At 38.6% G+C, this 15,716-nt stretch overlaps 1 protein-coding gene across 4 annotated transcripts in view; it reads right to left on the bottom strand.

Annotated features, from left to right (window-relative positions):
- Positions 1 to 10,770: 10,770 nt before the first annotated feature.
- CEP89 (centrosomal protein 89) overlaps positions 10,771 to 15,716 on the bottom strand; it is a 33,551-nt gene continuing 28,605 nt past the window's right edge. For all 4 annotated transcript variants that reach the window (XM_053952947.1, XM_053952949.1, XM_053952950.1 and 1 more), the window contains exon 19: positions 10,771 to 13,495. In XM_053952947.1, the coding sequence (XP_053808922.1) occupies positions 13,228 to 13,495 (268 nt within the window). In that variant the 3' untranslated portion in view covers positions 10,771 to 13,227. The remainder of the gene's footprint in view (positions 13,496 to 15,716) is intronic.

Below are 15,716 nucleotides of genomic sequence, written 5' to 3'. Positions count from 1 at the left end.
TGTGAGAATGTTTGTCCAGTGCCTAAGTAGTGTATTACATGGTGAGAGTGAACCATAATTTGGAGAGTCTATTTTGATGATCTTTATAGCAAGCAGTTGCTAATTTAGAAATGCTTTGGCAAGATAACCTTGAAGTAATTAAGTTATGGGTGCATTAAAACCATGTGCCCAGATGTTATGTGAGTCCTATTAAAAACAGTTGATGTTTCTATCTTGAGAAGGTAGAGAAGCATAAGCAAAAATATTTCCTTGTTTTTCATTAACTTGAGGCAGCTGAGTGGGCAGCTAGTGTTCCCTTTGCTTGCAGCTACAAATATTTTCCATTTTTGTAAATATTTAAAGATCTTGCTTCAGTGAAAAATGCCATTCTCTGTTTCTATGCAGCTGTATATCCAGGAAGAAAGGTATTATTATCCTGAATTCCGTAATAAGGTAACTGCTCTCATTTGAGCTAGTCATTCCTAAAACGCTTGCAAAAAAGACCCTTAATCACGTTAATCACTTAATTGTTTTTAGCAATGCAGTTGTACAACTCCTTTGCTGTATGACGCTCCAATCAGTAAGTCCTGACCGATCCCCTCTAAATGAGTTTGTCAATAAAAACCTACTGTTAAAAGCTAAAAGATGTTCAGGTACTGGCTCCTGATGTTAACATTTAACATTTGTTGCCTTGTTGAGATAATGGCTCATAAACATGCAGTACAGGGCTGGAAATAAAGACCAAATTGTTGGGCCTGAGTATCAACAAAACCATCCTAAGCACAGCTGGACAACTGTTTTCCTCACTTTTTAACAAACTTTTTAAGCATGCAAGATTGATCAAGAGGAATTCCCTCTGCAATGATGATGTAAATCTGTGACTAAAAATGGACTCTTAAGAACATGTGAAACACTTGTTAGTTTATATTTGCCATGTTTTCTGATGGTTGAGCCAGACTACACTGCAAACTTGTTTTTTTCCAAGACTGAGGTTGCAAAGCAATGTTGTTACAGAAAATAAAATCAAAACTGTACTTTTTTAGTCACTGGCTTTTGCCTCTCTTTGTTTTCCTTGTTTAATTCTCACAAAAATTGGGTTAAGATACAAGAGAAGCTCTTCCATCTTAAATAACTTCTTATTGAAAAATTACCATAGTAAGAATGGCCAGAAAAAAACTTTGGGTTTTTTTTCTTTGCCTACAGATAAAGAGAATAAAACGTGTTAAAATTATAGTCATGCTACAACCACATGAAAAGGCAGCTATAAACAATTTATTCCTTTTTATCAAAGTTTTAAAAGGACTTTTAAAATATTTTTCATGGTAATTGTGATGTATGACTAAATTAACCAATGTTTTCATATCCTTCAATTTCACAATTTCACATTTCCCAGTTTCATTTGGGATCAGATATTACATAATGTACTTCCATGTTCCTTATTCTGATAATTTTGAAATGAAGGTTTATAATCTGATCATACCTGTGTTGCTCCTGAAATGCCACAGAGACTATTGAAATAGCGAGTGTGAAAAGAAAAAAAAGAACAGGAGGTCATATTATGGAGCTAACATTGTCCCTTGAAATGAAGCAGGCACATCTTTCACATCATCTCTACCCTGGAACTTACAGACCAACAAAACACCAAAAAAAACCTGCGTAGTTTGATGAAAAGACAATGTTTAGTGTAGGAAATCTTTGATTAACTTGTGTAGGTGCATGTGTCAGTTGTCTTTTCTTTCTCTTTCAGATCTGTACTCCATTCTGTTTCTTCAGATCCCATAAAGTGTTTTCCCAACATTGAGAAGATGTTGTTTGAGATTTTGCCTGAGCAACTGGCTTCTTTAGTCAACTTGGAATGTCTGTCTAGAGAATTCCCATCTGTTCTATAGGTGTCTTAAGTCTCTGCAGTGATTTGACCTTAACTAGCCTGTGCTTCTTTATAAAAATAGAAAGTATCTTCATTTATTGTCTAGTTTTGTTTTAGGGGTTCCTCTTCTTGGGATGCTGTAAACCCATTAAAATATTTTTAATTTTACCACTAATCCTTCTTTTCCTCAGCCACTGAAGGAAAAAATAAACATTGATTTCAAGGATTCTAATATTATTTTCTTCATAGACAAGAGAAATGACATTTTACAGCCATGGGAAAAGAATCCTTCCCTCTCAAATAGGTACACAAATAGATGAAGACATGAATGAGGTCAAATTCCAAGGCATTTTGAGGCAAACACTTTGAGGGCCAGTCCTATTTAAACACTGTAGTTTGAACCTTTTCAAAATGCTATTTACCAATTAAATCGTAAAAAGTAATTTTCAACTTTAATTCAGGAAATAGCAAGGGAAAATAGCAATACACCTTTTATTATCATTACTTACTAAAAATGAAGGTTAATGTTTCTTAGGGTTGGTATTTATTGCTTGCAGGAATGCATGTTCTGCTTTGATCAGTACTAAAGCAAATGATAAGGATCGTCCTAACTTGCAGTTTTTAATTGTAGCTTAGCAGTATCTCAGAGTGAACACTTTCCATTCTCACCTTCCTGCTTACAGGTTATTGAATTTTAATGAGAGGACCAGTGTGATTCCCTGCATTTCGTCTTCTTTGAATCTGACCATTAATAGATGTGTTCTAAGATTTGATCTCAGTACTGTCATTCTTTAAATAACTTTATTTTCCTAAGTAACTGCAGCTATGCTGCAAGTTTATCTGCAGAGGAATATAAAGAAATTATATGATTTAATAGCTATGGTGGTGCTGGGTTATGCTACTGGTTTGCAAGATCTTTGCATCATGTGGAGGTCAGTAGGAAATATTAGGTGATGGTGGTTCTTAACAGCGCTACTTAATAGACTATAGCTCTTAACAGAATATATGGGGTTTAAATACCTGTATTTTATCCCTACTTAGTTCTTGGTTCCAGTGTCATTGGTTTTTCTTCTGTGACAAATAAGGCTTTTGAAAATATATTCAGGTCTGCTAAAGGTTTTGCACTAGACCTGCCCAAATAGTGCAGAGTCTTTAGTCCAAGGAGAGATTTATTTCGTATCAGGTATTTTTTTAAGCAGAGCTGTTTAGAGACTCTAAATAAACTCATAAATGCTGGGTATGTCTTTCTATCCAAAAGGTCACCAAAAAATCGAGAAGTCTCTTCCTAAGGATGTTCTAAAGGAATTTTGATGGCCTCTGGAGAAAATGAGCTTTCATGTCACACTAGTTTTTAAGTTTTTAACAGTGCTTCAAACTCTGACCAGGATCAATGTTTTTTCTGATGAACATCCAATTTTTCGTGGGTTTTTTATTTTAAAAATAAAGCCTGACTTTGATCTCCTTTTTGAGTCCAAAACTCAGGTTGCATTCCACTGTCCTTCCAGCAAGGAGGGGTTACCAGTTAACATTGGTTTTGGAAGACAAATCTGTCTTGTGCCCATCTCTAGATGAGGAAGGAAGCACTGAGTATTGAAGCACTCCCCTGAGGTTGTGATGTTCTGTGCTACTTTTGAAATCTCATTTTAATTTTATATTTACTGAAACCAAATATTACAGGTATAAAACAATTCTAATAGCTAAAATATATTGCTTTCTGTATTTCATATCTGAACATGTGCTTATATACATATGTTGAAATAAATTTAGTACAGAAGAAAACAGTTCAGGACTAAAAAAGTCTGGAGAGCTCACTCCCTGAGAAACCACATTTTTAAACATAAAGAAACCTTCAAAGTGCTTCTGCTTTTCTAGATCCAAGCTGATTGACACCATGGAGTTTTTACCATACTTACCTACACTAGATTTGCAGAGAAGGATCAGTGTTTAAAACTCTCCTAAATGGAAGAGTCCTGCCTGCCCAAGGAAGGACTTGTAGTCCCAAGGGAAAAGCTCTCAGAACTCCTGATGCAATGTGCCAGGATACTGGCATGAATTTTTCATGGTGAAAAAGTCTTAGGAGGTAGTCTCTCTTCTGAGCTGGTGAAAGGCAATCTCCTGGCCTGAAAAAAGCATCTTTCTGACTTGGAAATAGAGGTAGGAGAAAAGAAAACACCTGGGTTTAAATGACTTCTCAATGGTCAGGAGAATTTTTCTAGAAAGTGGAAATAAAGATAAGGTGAGTACACATCAAAGCTGTGTCAGTTCACTCAGCACTGGTACGTACTTACCTTAATGTGACTGCTGAGTGTCAGACTCTCCCTGCTATTTACACAACCAAAACAGAGCGTGAAGTGCTCTGTTCTGACTATGGAGTAAAAGGTTAGGCCACTATTTTAGCTGTAGCTGGCAAATGCATTGGAACTACTGAGATTTACTCCTGGCAGGAAAATTAATCCACTAACATCACAGGTTTATGTCCAAAAAGGAGACAGAGGAGTCGTGTAATTTTATTCAAATAAAGGGAGAGGCCATGGGCCATTCCCCTGGGATCTCTCAAGTTTTAGGACACAGCCTCCTTTTTATCCTAATTTCCTGGCCACATTTTCCTCTTTCCCCATTGGCTGAGGTACTTGGGAGGTACAGATTTCCCCAAACACCTGATACCTAAGACTCCTTTCTAATGCATAACCCCCCACCTTTGTCTTTTCCTTGTGTCAGTTAGTGGAATTCCTAATGGAATTTATGGTTCTTCCCATTGTTTCTTTTATCTCTCAGTATCCAGTTTTATTTATCAGCAGACCCACAGTTTGTTTGTAAAGACAAATCTCTCTCATTCCATTCATCAATCAGTGGAATCCTTCCCATTGTTTCTTTTATCTCTCAATATCTAGCTTTATTTACCAGCAGATCCACAGTTTGTTTGTAAAGACAAGTCCGTCATTCCTTTCACTCCGAATTCTCCTGTGATTTTGGTTGCTAAAAGGTGATAGCAATGTTTGGTTTTTTAATATATAATCACATTATTTATTTAAAAATATAGGAAATTAATGTTCGGTTATTATGGACAGAATATGCTCTGTAAATTCATCAATGAAACTTGAATGTGACTACAATTCCACAAATTCTGATTTTTCTTCTTTTCTTGGTAGGAAGGGAAGAATGTTTTTATGTTGTCTTGTGAAAGGAAGCTGAAACTACTTCATGGTTTCAATTTACTGACTGGAAGATCTGGAAGATTCTGTAACTGGAAGGCAGGAGCAATATAACAGAGCCAGGATGCTCTGTCAGCTGTGGTCAAGGGAAAACAACAAGCTGCTGCTGACAGGTGGGTAACAGAAAAAGGACAAATTGGCATCGGTAGAATTATTGTACTAGACTAAAACAGATAATCAAATAATCTCTTTAGTGTTGTGTCACCTAATTTAGCACAGTATCTATGAAACAAGGAAAAGCTATGATTTAAAAATTCTTACAAAGTTACACACCTGTAATGAAACATCAGCTGGCAGTAGTGGCCCAGTAAATCCTCCTATAAAGGCATTTTTTAGTTATCCTGGATTTTCTGTAGTGTGCTGAAAACTACACCAAAGATGGGAAAGAAATGAGAACAAGTGTGCCACCTTCATAAGACACAATAGAACCACGAAAAGCTTTTGTGGCTCTTCAGTTATAAAAGACATCGTGAAAGCTTTGAATTCGGGTTTGTGAACATCCAGTATGTGCCCTGGCATGTGTGAAGCGATTTCTAAGCAAATCATGGCAGCTGGAGAGAAGACAGCAGACCTTTGTTTGGCTGGTTGCAAACCAGGAGGAACAGCTTTAAAGGTTTACAATATCCATATCATGTGCACAGAGTACACTGGAGTTTAGGTTACAAGCCCTTCCTTCACGTGCATGACAGAAGCTCTGCAGCCTCTGCCAGTCTCAGCATTTTGAGTTTCTCAAGGCAGTTGTACAGGTCAGATTGTACTTTCGATGTTATTCTCTTCTGTGAACTTATTACTTAGTGTGGTTCAAAGGGTGCTGTTACAGATGACAATATAAATAATACTGGCTTTCACATTCATAGATTAGCTTTTTGCATCACAAGTATTTTGATATGGTACAATTTATACTTATTTTTAACTGCTTTTGTATAGTATAATCTGCCAGTTTATATATGCACTGTATAGTTTCTATGAATAGTAGCGTGATAAATATGATATAGGCTTTAGCAAAATGTTAAAATAAAGACTAAATACTTCTATGTAAGTAACTCAGAGAATGGTGTAAAGCAATTATTTTGTTTCTTACACCTGCGCTCTGGCCTCTCCAAGTGATAAGATAACGGTGACAGAAATCAGAGCACGAGCATCCGGGAAGGATTTATCGACTCCGCGCTATCAGGGAATGGGAAACAACAGGATAGAACTACAGGAAGAAATAAAATATATTCACCCAATCTACAGAATGTCCTGCAGACAAGTCAGAGGTTAAAACCAAACAAGAGAGTTTCTGGAACATCAAAAACTCAAAGGAATGTTTGAATAATGTATAAACTCATGAATATGCATGTACTCCCAGCAGTGTAGCAGAATGTAGAGAACGATGTTTAAGTTGACCTTGTGCTCTTTGGCTGTTCGCCAAAAGCACCCCAGCGCTGGATATCTGTCCCTTGTTTTATCCCTTATTAAACTTAAAATTCTAAAGCGTGAACTTTGCTTTTCACAGATATGAAAAGTAATTTATTTCCATTCTCGATGTTAACAGAAAAATGGAAAATGATTACAAGTTGGTGGTTTTTTTTTTTTTTCTTCCTAACTTTTCCCACATATTCTGGGTCTGGCTTTTTCAGTGAATTTTTCTCCCATCTCCTGCTACCTGGAAGCAGGCCTGAGACAAATGGGGCAGTTAGGAAACAAGAGATGCAGCTGGGCGTCGCGACATTCCATTGAAATAGTCCTGGCTGGGGGCAGATTGCGGGGATACCGAGGGAAAAAAGGTGCTGGGTTTCACTTGGTCCTGTTTGTATGTACATGTGTGTGTACATATACATATATATATATAGATAGATAGATAGATAGATACATAGATATAGATATAGATATAGATATAGATATAGATAGATATATGTGTGTGTGTGTGTGTATATTTATATACAAACACATATGTATTTATGAGTGTGTATATATATATATATATAAATATAATATTTTATATATATATATAATTTTATATATATTTATATATATATTTTATATATATATATATAAAACTTATTCCTTTTCCCATATCTGATTTACTAAAATATGAATATTGATCTAATATCGATATCCAACTGAGACGGACAAAAGCTCTCTAACAGTTTAAAGTTAGAAAGTGTGTGTTTATTGCGACTGCTGGGCAGTGCGTGGGATAACTCCCTAATGTGCACTGCAAAAAACACAGGTTTTACAAAGCCCTTTTATTTACAGGAGTCTTGAATACTCAAAATATGAATGCATATTCATATCCCTGTCACTTCCTCTGCTCCCTTCGTATGCTAATTGGCAAAAAGGCTATCAAGCATGCATAGTTTTGTTCCCCAAAATGAGTCGGGGTCCATTTTGGGGAGGGGTCTCCAAAATGAAGAAGTAAAATAAGTCTTCCTCGTTCTGACCTTTCTGCCTTTTCAATGCATACATGACAAATGAACCCTTGTAGTTTTCCTGTGATCAATGGATTCCTCAAGTATGGGAAGTCTGCAACTGTTTTCGTGTCCCTGAAATCTGTTTATCACATTCTGTTTCTCATGATAAGCACAGCTACCCAAACATGAAGTTGACAAGCAATGAGTTACTGGATCCTGGATATCTTATCTAAGATCCAGCTACTGTTAACTGTGAACAAAGCCAATTATCTATCTACTTCCGCTACCTCAGCAACCTCTAATTTAACTATCATCTGAACTTTCCTAAAATTCTTAATTCTTCAAAATTAATGTCTCATATCTTTGCCTAAAACCCTGTATTTTCAAAGTTATAATAATTTGGAGAGAAGGGGGTCATATTTTCCATTCCAGGAAAGTTCCCACCTTCCTTGGCAGAGACCTTTCTTTTAAAGCAGGACACCACACTAGTTTGAAATCTGTAACTCCCAGAGGTTCCCTCCAAAGATGACACTACAGTCAATGTTATCAGATTATGAGCTTGCTTATCCTTTAGCAGTATCTCAGTTTTGTATGTAGTAGCTGGGAGTGGAGAAAACTAAACTGGTCAGTGGCTAGTACTGGGCAATACTAGAGCTAGGGGATTTAAAAACCAGTAGTAGTAGCAGAGGAATTCAGGTCATTAGTGGGAGTTCAACAGGGGCTCTTCAACACCTTCATAAACAATTTGGATGCAGGACTCAAAGGGATATTAAGCAGGTTTGTGATTAACACTAAATTGAGAGGAGCTGTTGAATGCCTTGAAGGCAGACCCTGGACAAATTAGAGGGCTGAGCAATCAGCAACTGTATGAAGTTTAACAGGGACAAGTGCTGGATTCTCCATGCGGGACGGGGCAAACCTGCGTGTATGAATGGACTGGGCAGTGAGAGGCTGGAGAGCAGAACCACAAAAGGGGACCTGGGGCTGCTGCTCCGTGGCCAGCTGGAGCTGAGCCAGCAGTGCCCTGGCAGCCAGGAGGGACATCCCTGTCCTGGGCCATCAGGCCCAGCACTGCCAGGCCAGGGAGGGGATTGCTCTGCTCTGCTCTGGGCTGGGGCGGCCTCGCCCTCAGTGCTGGGGGCACTTTGGGCCATCACAGCATGAGAAGGACATGAAGCCATTGGAGAGGGCCCAAAGGAGGCCGTGAGGATGGGGAAGGGGCTGGAGGGGAAGCCCTCAATGAGGAGCAGCCCAGGGCACTTGGTGTGCTCAGCCTGGAGAAGAGGAGACGCAGGGGAGACCCCACTGAGCTCTTCAGGAAGGGCAGTGGAGGAGCAGGTAGCACCCTCTGCTCTCTGTGACCAGTGATAAGACCCAAGGGAACAGCATGATACTGCATCAAAGGGTATTTAGGTTGGGTATTAGGAAAAATGTTCTTCCCCTAGAAGGTGGTCAGGCACTGGAACAGCCTCCCAGGGCAGTGGCCATGGCCCCAAGGCTGACAGAGCTCAAGGAGCACTTGGACAATGTTCCCAGGCACAGGGTATAGATATAGATATAGATATAGATATAGATATAGATATAGATAGATATAGATATAGATATAGATATAGATATAGATATAGATATAGATATAGATATAGATAGATATAGATATCACTTCTGCACTTAAGAGTTAAAAATAAGAAGAGAATTATCTTTTAGCACTGAAAGAGAAAGAAGAACCACTAGAAACCAATCCATTTAGAGGCATTTTGTATGTTTTGTTAGTTAATCTTTTCAGCTTCAGAATATCAAAAACTGAGGATAATTCTAGGAGGTGCAGTTAAGGAGAGTTTAACAGCATTATTATTATTACCAAATGTCACAAGGAACTGTGTTTCTGAAACTCACTTTATCAGAGCAACAGGAAAAATAGCTTAAATAAAGGGGTATCAGGCAGACAGGTCTGAAGACAAAGATGCATTTCATCATAGTGTGAAACACTAAAGAATACAGTGACCAGCAGTTTTTGGGTACAGTCACCAAGGATTTATAAGTGATGAGGCAAGACAGTATTACACTTGTTGGTTTTGCATGGCCTGGCTCTTGGTAGCAGGGGGACCATGGAGGTGACTTCTGTGAGAAGCTGCTGGAAGCTCCCACCATGTCCAGCAGAGCCCGTCCCTGATGGCTCTGGAGATGGACCTGCTGCTGGCCAAGACCAGTTAGAGATGATGGTAACGCCTCTGGGAAAACACATTTAAGAAGAAAATCTAAACAAAGAGCTATAAAAAATGCTATAAAAAAATGAGAGCAGGTAAATGCATGTCAAATCAGTCAAGGGGTGCAGTATCAAGACAGTATCTGATCTCCTGTGATCTTAGCACCTTTGCTGATCTTTGACATTTTTTTGATTGCAAGACATGTTGTGCTTTTACTTAGATTAAAAAGCACTCACTGTGTTACGCTGTACCTTTTGCACTTACACTGATCCAACACCAAATGACACTCAGTAAAACCCTTCTGCCAGCTCTTGCAAAAAGCTGTTCAGCTGATTGGAACTGAGGTGACAGACAGCTCCACCCACCTGGCTTCAGCTGAGAAAGAATGGAAGCAAATAATGTGAAAGAATAAAGGGTAAACAATATAGTGTATTTTACTATAGAGAATTCTTATAGAATTAAGAGATCTAAACATATTACCTCATACAGTATTAGATACAGCTGCAGCTGAACCCTAATTAACTACTTGGATCTGGTTGTCTTTCCTCCACAGAGTGAAAGATGACTTACAGAATCACAGAATATCCTGAGTTGGAAGGAACCCACAAGGACTGAGCCCAGTTCCTGGCCCTGCACACACACCCTTTGAGTTCTTCCTTCTAGAAAGCTTTTGAGACATTGGATTTTGATTAGGCAGTGGTATGGCCTGCTAGGCAATTTAGCTCCTAAAATTATCAACTTTGTTAGACATTTTAGCAGGACTTTACTGTTGGTTTTTATTTTTCCTTTATGTTTAAATGTTGCATGTTTTAATAAAAAACATATTTTCCTTTTTTTCAAAAGAATATTTATTCATGTAATGCTAGTCTTTTAATTTTTTTCTAGTCCTAAAATCAGTGGTCAGCAATAAGCATTACATTGTGTACTTTCTGTACACAGAGATACACTAAAACCAAGTTACCAAACATACAGAGCATAAGCTTTATGGTTCATCTGAAAGAGATTTACAGGAAAACAAATTCTTTCAGCTGTTAATAAAAGAGAGAATCCACTTGGAAGGAACTGGAGGGAATCACCTGTCTAATTATCAATTCTACTTGCACAACACTTGGCACACTTGCAAATAGGTTTATTTTTGCTGATCTGAAACAATTCCAGTATTTTACTGTCCAAGTATGTCAAATGGGTTCATATGTACTTAAAATATGTTCACGTGTTACTTAAAATAGCCTGTAACAGGATTTTTATGCCAAAAAAGTGTTCCTGAGCCACAGAAAGACTTTTTCATCCACGGGACGTAACTTTTTCTCAGTTTTCTTCCTGGGGAAACTGAGTATGGAGAATCAGCCAGGGATTTGATTAAATGTTAGTTTATTTAAAGTTTAATGTCATATTTCAATGAATGCGAATGGCTAAGTATAGCATTTCTGAACAAAGCCTTAAGAGTGCCACTGTCAAGGTGCTGCCCTTTGAACCATGTATTAAAACCTACTCTAAAACAAGAGCTGTGAAAATGGGCAGCAGGTGTGGCAAAAGTACAGTTCTAAGACATTGTCAGGTCACTTCAGTGGAAGAACAGTTCGGCCAAAATTCAGAGTTTTGAAAATCTTGCTTCTGTTTCTAAGGAATTACCAATACAATAGCTTTTCCTTGTGAAGCTGCTGATTTTTACAAACTCTTAAAACATACTCAAAAGGGCAATTAAACCCAGATGAGGGTAATCTTGTAAATAATTAATCAGTTCTGAGCTGGTATTTGCATATTCAGAAATATTTCTATTAAAACATATGACATGAAGGACTCCATTTTCCAAACCTGCCTTTAAAAAGGTGAAAATCTGAGGGTATGGCCATGTTCCATGCTCTTCCAGAGTCTGCACACCTGCAGATTGGAGCTTGTGTGGAAACAAGAGGAGTGTGTATGCCTGTCTAACTGATTTGAAGAGGTATTTCAGACCTGACATTTAAATTTATTTTTTTTTTTCAAATTCAAGGAACATAGGAGACAGGACTGCTTTAGTGATAGACCATCCCCATGACAATTTCACATATTAATGACGTTATTTAAGACTGCTTAAAAATAGCTTCTGGTTGTTATGCTGAGGCATAGAGTCCTAAAATAATCAAGTTGAAAAAGCCAGGAGAGTGAAAGGATTCAAAGGTGTAGCTCTTGTTAAGTCTCTGGGCAGAGACCAAAAGATAATGTGCTGTTAGAGAGTAGTTCTGTTAATCAGTGTCTAAAAGACTCTGGCATGCTGAAATTTTATCTTTATGAACTGGTCAGAGTGTTGCACTCCTGTAATTGCTGTTATAGGAAAGTAATTAAAGTACATCCTAAAATCTTGCCTGCATGTATGACTCACCTACTTTGGTGCTTTCCTATAATCAGGGCAGTATCTGAGTGCACTGAGGTTCTGACAGGGCTCTGGAAGTCTGTAGATTTCTTAGCTTTGCACAGTACTGCAGGACCTGGCTTTGAAAGCTGTACATCTGCCTGTCCCTGAACATCATGGTGTGATAGGAAGTGCTGTCCCCACCCTCTCCTGAACAAAGCCATTCTTCTGAGTCATGGCCTTACCATGAAGGAAAATGCTGTAGGATTTCTAATGCTACACAACTATGATAGTTACATGTTTTTTGTATTGTTACAGTTTTCTGGTACCATTTGTGTTTTGTTATGAAAATGAAGCAAAACCAAAAAGCTCATCCAGCAAGTTATATGTAAATCCAAAATAAAGCCATATCACAGTAATGCATACTACTAGAAAGTTGATATGCAATATTGTGAAAAATCAACATATCTGAAAGCTAAGACAAATACAGGTCAATAATCTAAAGGCATATACAATAAGCATGCTTCAGAGAATACTCTGGGTGGCTTTTGAAGCCACTGAGTCTGAAGCAGGATGAACAAAACAATCTGGAGGAGAGCTGCATCCTGTGCTGGCAGCTCCTCCCCTTGGCAAACCCATAGTAGGAGCTTCCCAACAGGCATCCTGTAAATCTACACACTGGACAGTTGTGCATTCAGGCACCAGCAGTTGTCATGAGGATGTTTCAGTCTTGTCTGCTTCACAGTCAAATTTTTCTCTGTCCTTGAGATGACAAGATTTTTGGCACACCATCTAGTATAAGGACATCCTTGCATCTTAGGAAGTCAAGATGCTTCCTCATGAGAAAAAGTACAAGCCACATTTTTTTGGATCATACTCCATCTGGCATTTTAGGGAGAATTTACTGAAACTTGTCCTTTTAATTTTAACAAGCATTGTCTTGCTGCTCACTGGTTTTGTGGCATGGTGTGTGTCTGTGCTGAACACCAAGCTTACCAGCTGCTTCTCCTCTTAACTAGTTACTTGTCTTTACATGTTATCTTAAGGTTGTACCACATTTTGTCTTAAGAATGAATAGCCTTTGCTTCAAATAACAAAGTAATATGTTAGGCTAGATTTACATTATTCACAGTAGAAGTAGAGAATGTGCTGCTGTCATTTTGATGACCTTAAAAGTACACTAATATTGAAGACAGTAAACATTCCATTACACCTTGTGCTGCTGAAAAAGTCAAATTCAGGCACCAAGTTTTCTTTCTTGGATGAGATGCAGATTCTTATCACTGACATTATTGCTGAATTTCATTTCAGTAGGGGATGAAGTTTTCACATCACAATAGCTAAAATCATGTCCATAAACAAGATCCTTCTGAGAGTGTGGTTCATGAACTGTGACAGCACTCCAGGCGTTGTTCTTCCTCAGGGATTTCTGTAAGACTTCTCTCATTCTCCTGTTTTCTTTTGCTGTGGATTCACACATGATTTCAAGAACCCCTTCTGTTTTCCTAGGGAAAAAAATGAAGAGAAATCCTAACTTTAACAATGTTTCAGCAGTGCAGAATTATACTATGTGGATAAGCAAATTAGAAATGGCCTGTATTTAGGTGCTTGAAATTGCCTGATTGAAATTCATTCATTTTTTGCTTTTGAAAAAGCTCATTAAATGTAATGCTAAATAGGATATGACCAGAAAACTACCCATGTAAAACTACCCATTATGTAACAAGTTGGATTAAGTGTGCACACAGAGCAGTGCATGTGAGACCCAAATACTGTGACTACCACTCTCCACTGACTCAGGCTCCCTGGTGAGCACAGCTCTGCTTCCCACGTGGCACTGCCCCTCTGCCCAGAGCACTGTGCTCACCCCTCCGAGCCCACAGGGTCTGATCTGTGTCAGACTCTGTGCTCAGCTGATGCATCTTTGTGGGAGCCAAACAAAAGTGGTATCAACTTAGAAGGTAGACAAAGCCCAGGAGCTTGGGTTTCCTTTGACTCCTAGTGTATGTCAAAATAAAAAATAATAAGGAAATGAAGATCAATTGACATGGAAAGCATAGCTGATGCGTGGAAAATAAGCACACATATTTTAATACAGAACCAGAGGACACAGTCTCAAGCTGTGTCAAGGGCAATATCTGTTGGATATTAGGAAAAGGTTTTTTACAGAAAGAGTGATAAAGTTCTGGAATGGCTGCCCGGGGAGGTGGTGGAGTCACCATCCCTGGATGTGTTTAACAAAGCCTGGATGTGGCACTGGGTGCCAGGGTTTAGTTGAGGTGTTGGGGCTGGGTTGGACTCGATCTTGAAGGTCTCTTCCAACCCAGTCATTCTGCGAATCTGAACTCTTCTTGGAGGACTAATTTTTAAACAGAGCTGAGAGATGCAGAGCCAGAGAGTGCTGACTGACCTGGCTCTGGAATGAGCAGTCAGAGCACACTGCTGCCAAGACAGGGCAGTGCAGCTGTCCCTGCTGCACACACAGCAGCGTGCTGCTGCAGTCCCAGGTAAGGCTCTGCAGAGTGGGACAACGTGCTGCTTCACAGTTCAGCTGTCCAGGTCAGCATCTGAGAAAAAGCAGTAGCATCCCAGGTGTAGTTACACAAGAGGGTTTTGTTTGAAAATTTTGACCTGATTGAAATTTAAAAATGCACTCAGCAGTTGGCTGGGGAGAGGGTGTCTTTTTGCTAGTCACAACCTCCCTTCCCTTAAGGAATTTGGATTACAGAGCAGCTTGGTTGCTACAGCTACTGATGCTCTGTACATCTTTTTCAACACCAAAATTTCCTTGCCTCTACAGCTGGTTTGCCTCTTGAAACATAGGTCTTTGCCACTTGGCATTTAAAACCAGACACATGCTCAGTTTAGATACACATGCTGTTTCCAGATGCCTTTAGACAAAAGGCATTAATTTCTTATTAATGTAGGTTATTATTAATTAAATAAGTAAAAATAAAAATTTCATTCAACCCCTAACCTAGCCAAGATGTAGGATTTTATAACTTGTCGAGAGTAAGCAAAATTCCAGTGCCCCACTGATGTTTGAGGATGAAAAAATTACTAGAAGTAGGTTCTGAAAGATTCTTCTTTAAAGAAGACATGCCCTCATTGAACAAAATTAATTCAGCCTTAAATCTCAGAATCTTATTTGGGCTGGCTCAAGAATCCATTTTCATCTATCCTGTGACAGTTTATTTATGTATTCCTTATCACAAAGGTTTTTACTATGGTTATAATTTTGTATGTCACCTCACTGATAAGACAGCTCCTCCCCCTTGCCTATGCACAGCTGCAAAGCTTTTCTGCTGTTGATCCTCCTCCAAGGACAGTTTAATGCACTTTCAAATTTACATTCTGCATCCAAAGCACTGCAGCTGTAACTACCCTGAGGTACTGTTTCTCTGCAGAAGTCTCATGAAATAAACTTTGATCAAAAAAACTCATAAATGTCTATGACCTGTCAAATAAGACTGGAAACATTTATGAACCTGTTTTTTTACCCTAGGATCACATAATGAACTTTGTTTATATCTCAAACCTCTTCTTTAAGGAAAGGTTGTGATATTGATATCTCTTAAGGTTACTCAGTGACTAATAAAGATGCCATTATCAGCTGCCTGAAAAACAAAATGCTACTGCTTTCTCATTAAAGGTTGCTGGGAATTTGCAATACTGTCTAGCAAAGGCTGTAATTACCAATAAGGCTCTAAAGAGCAGCTTCCAGGA

Source organism: Vidua chalybeata, chromosome 11, assembly GCF_026979565.1.
Source record: "Vidua chalybeata isolate OUT-0048 chromosome 11, bVidCha1 merged haplotype, whole genome shotgun sequence".
In the NCBI taxonomy this organism is placed as follows: Eukaryota; Metazoa; Chordata; class Aves; order Passeriformes; family Viduidae; genus Vidua; species Vidua chalybeata.
Note: the sequence above shows the minus strand (reverse complement) of the source record. Positions and strands in the feature narration are given on the sequence as shown.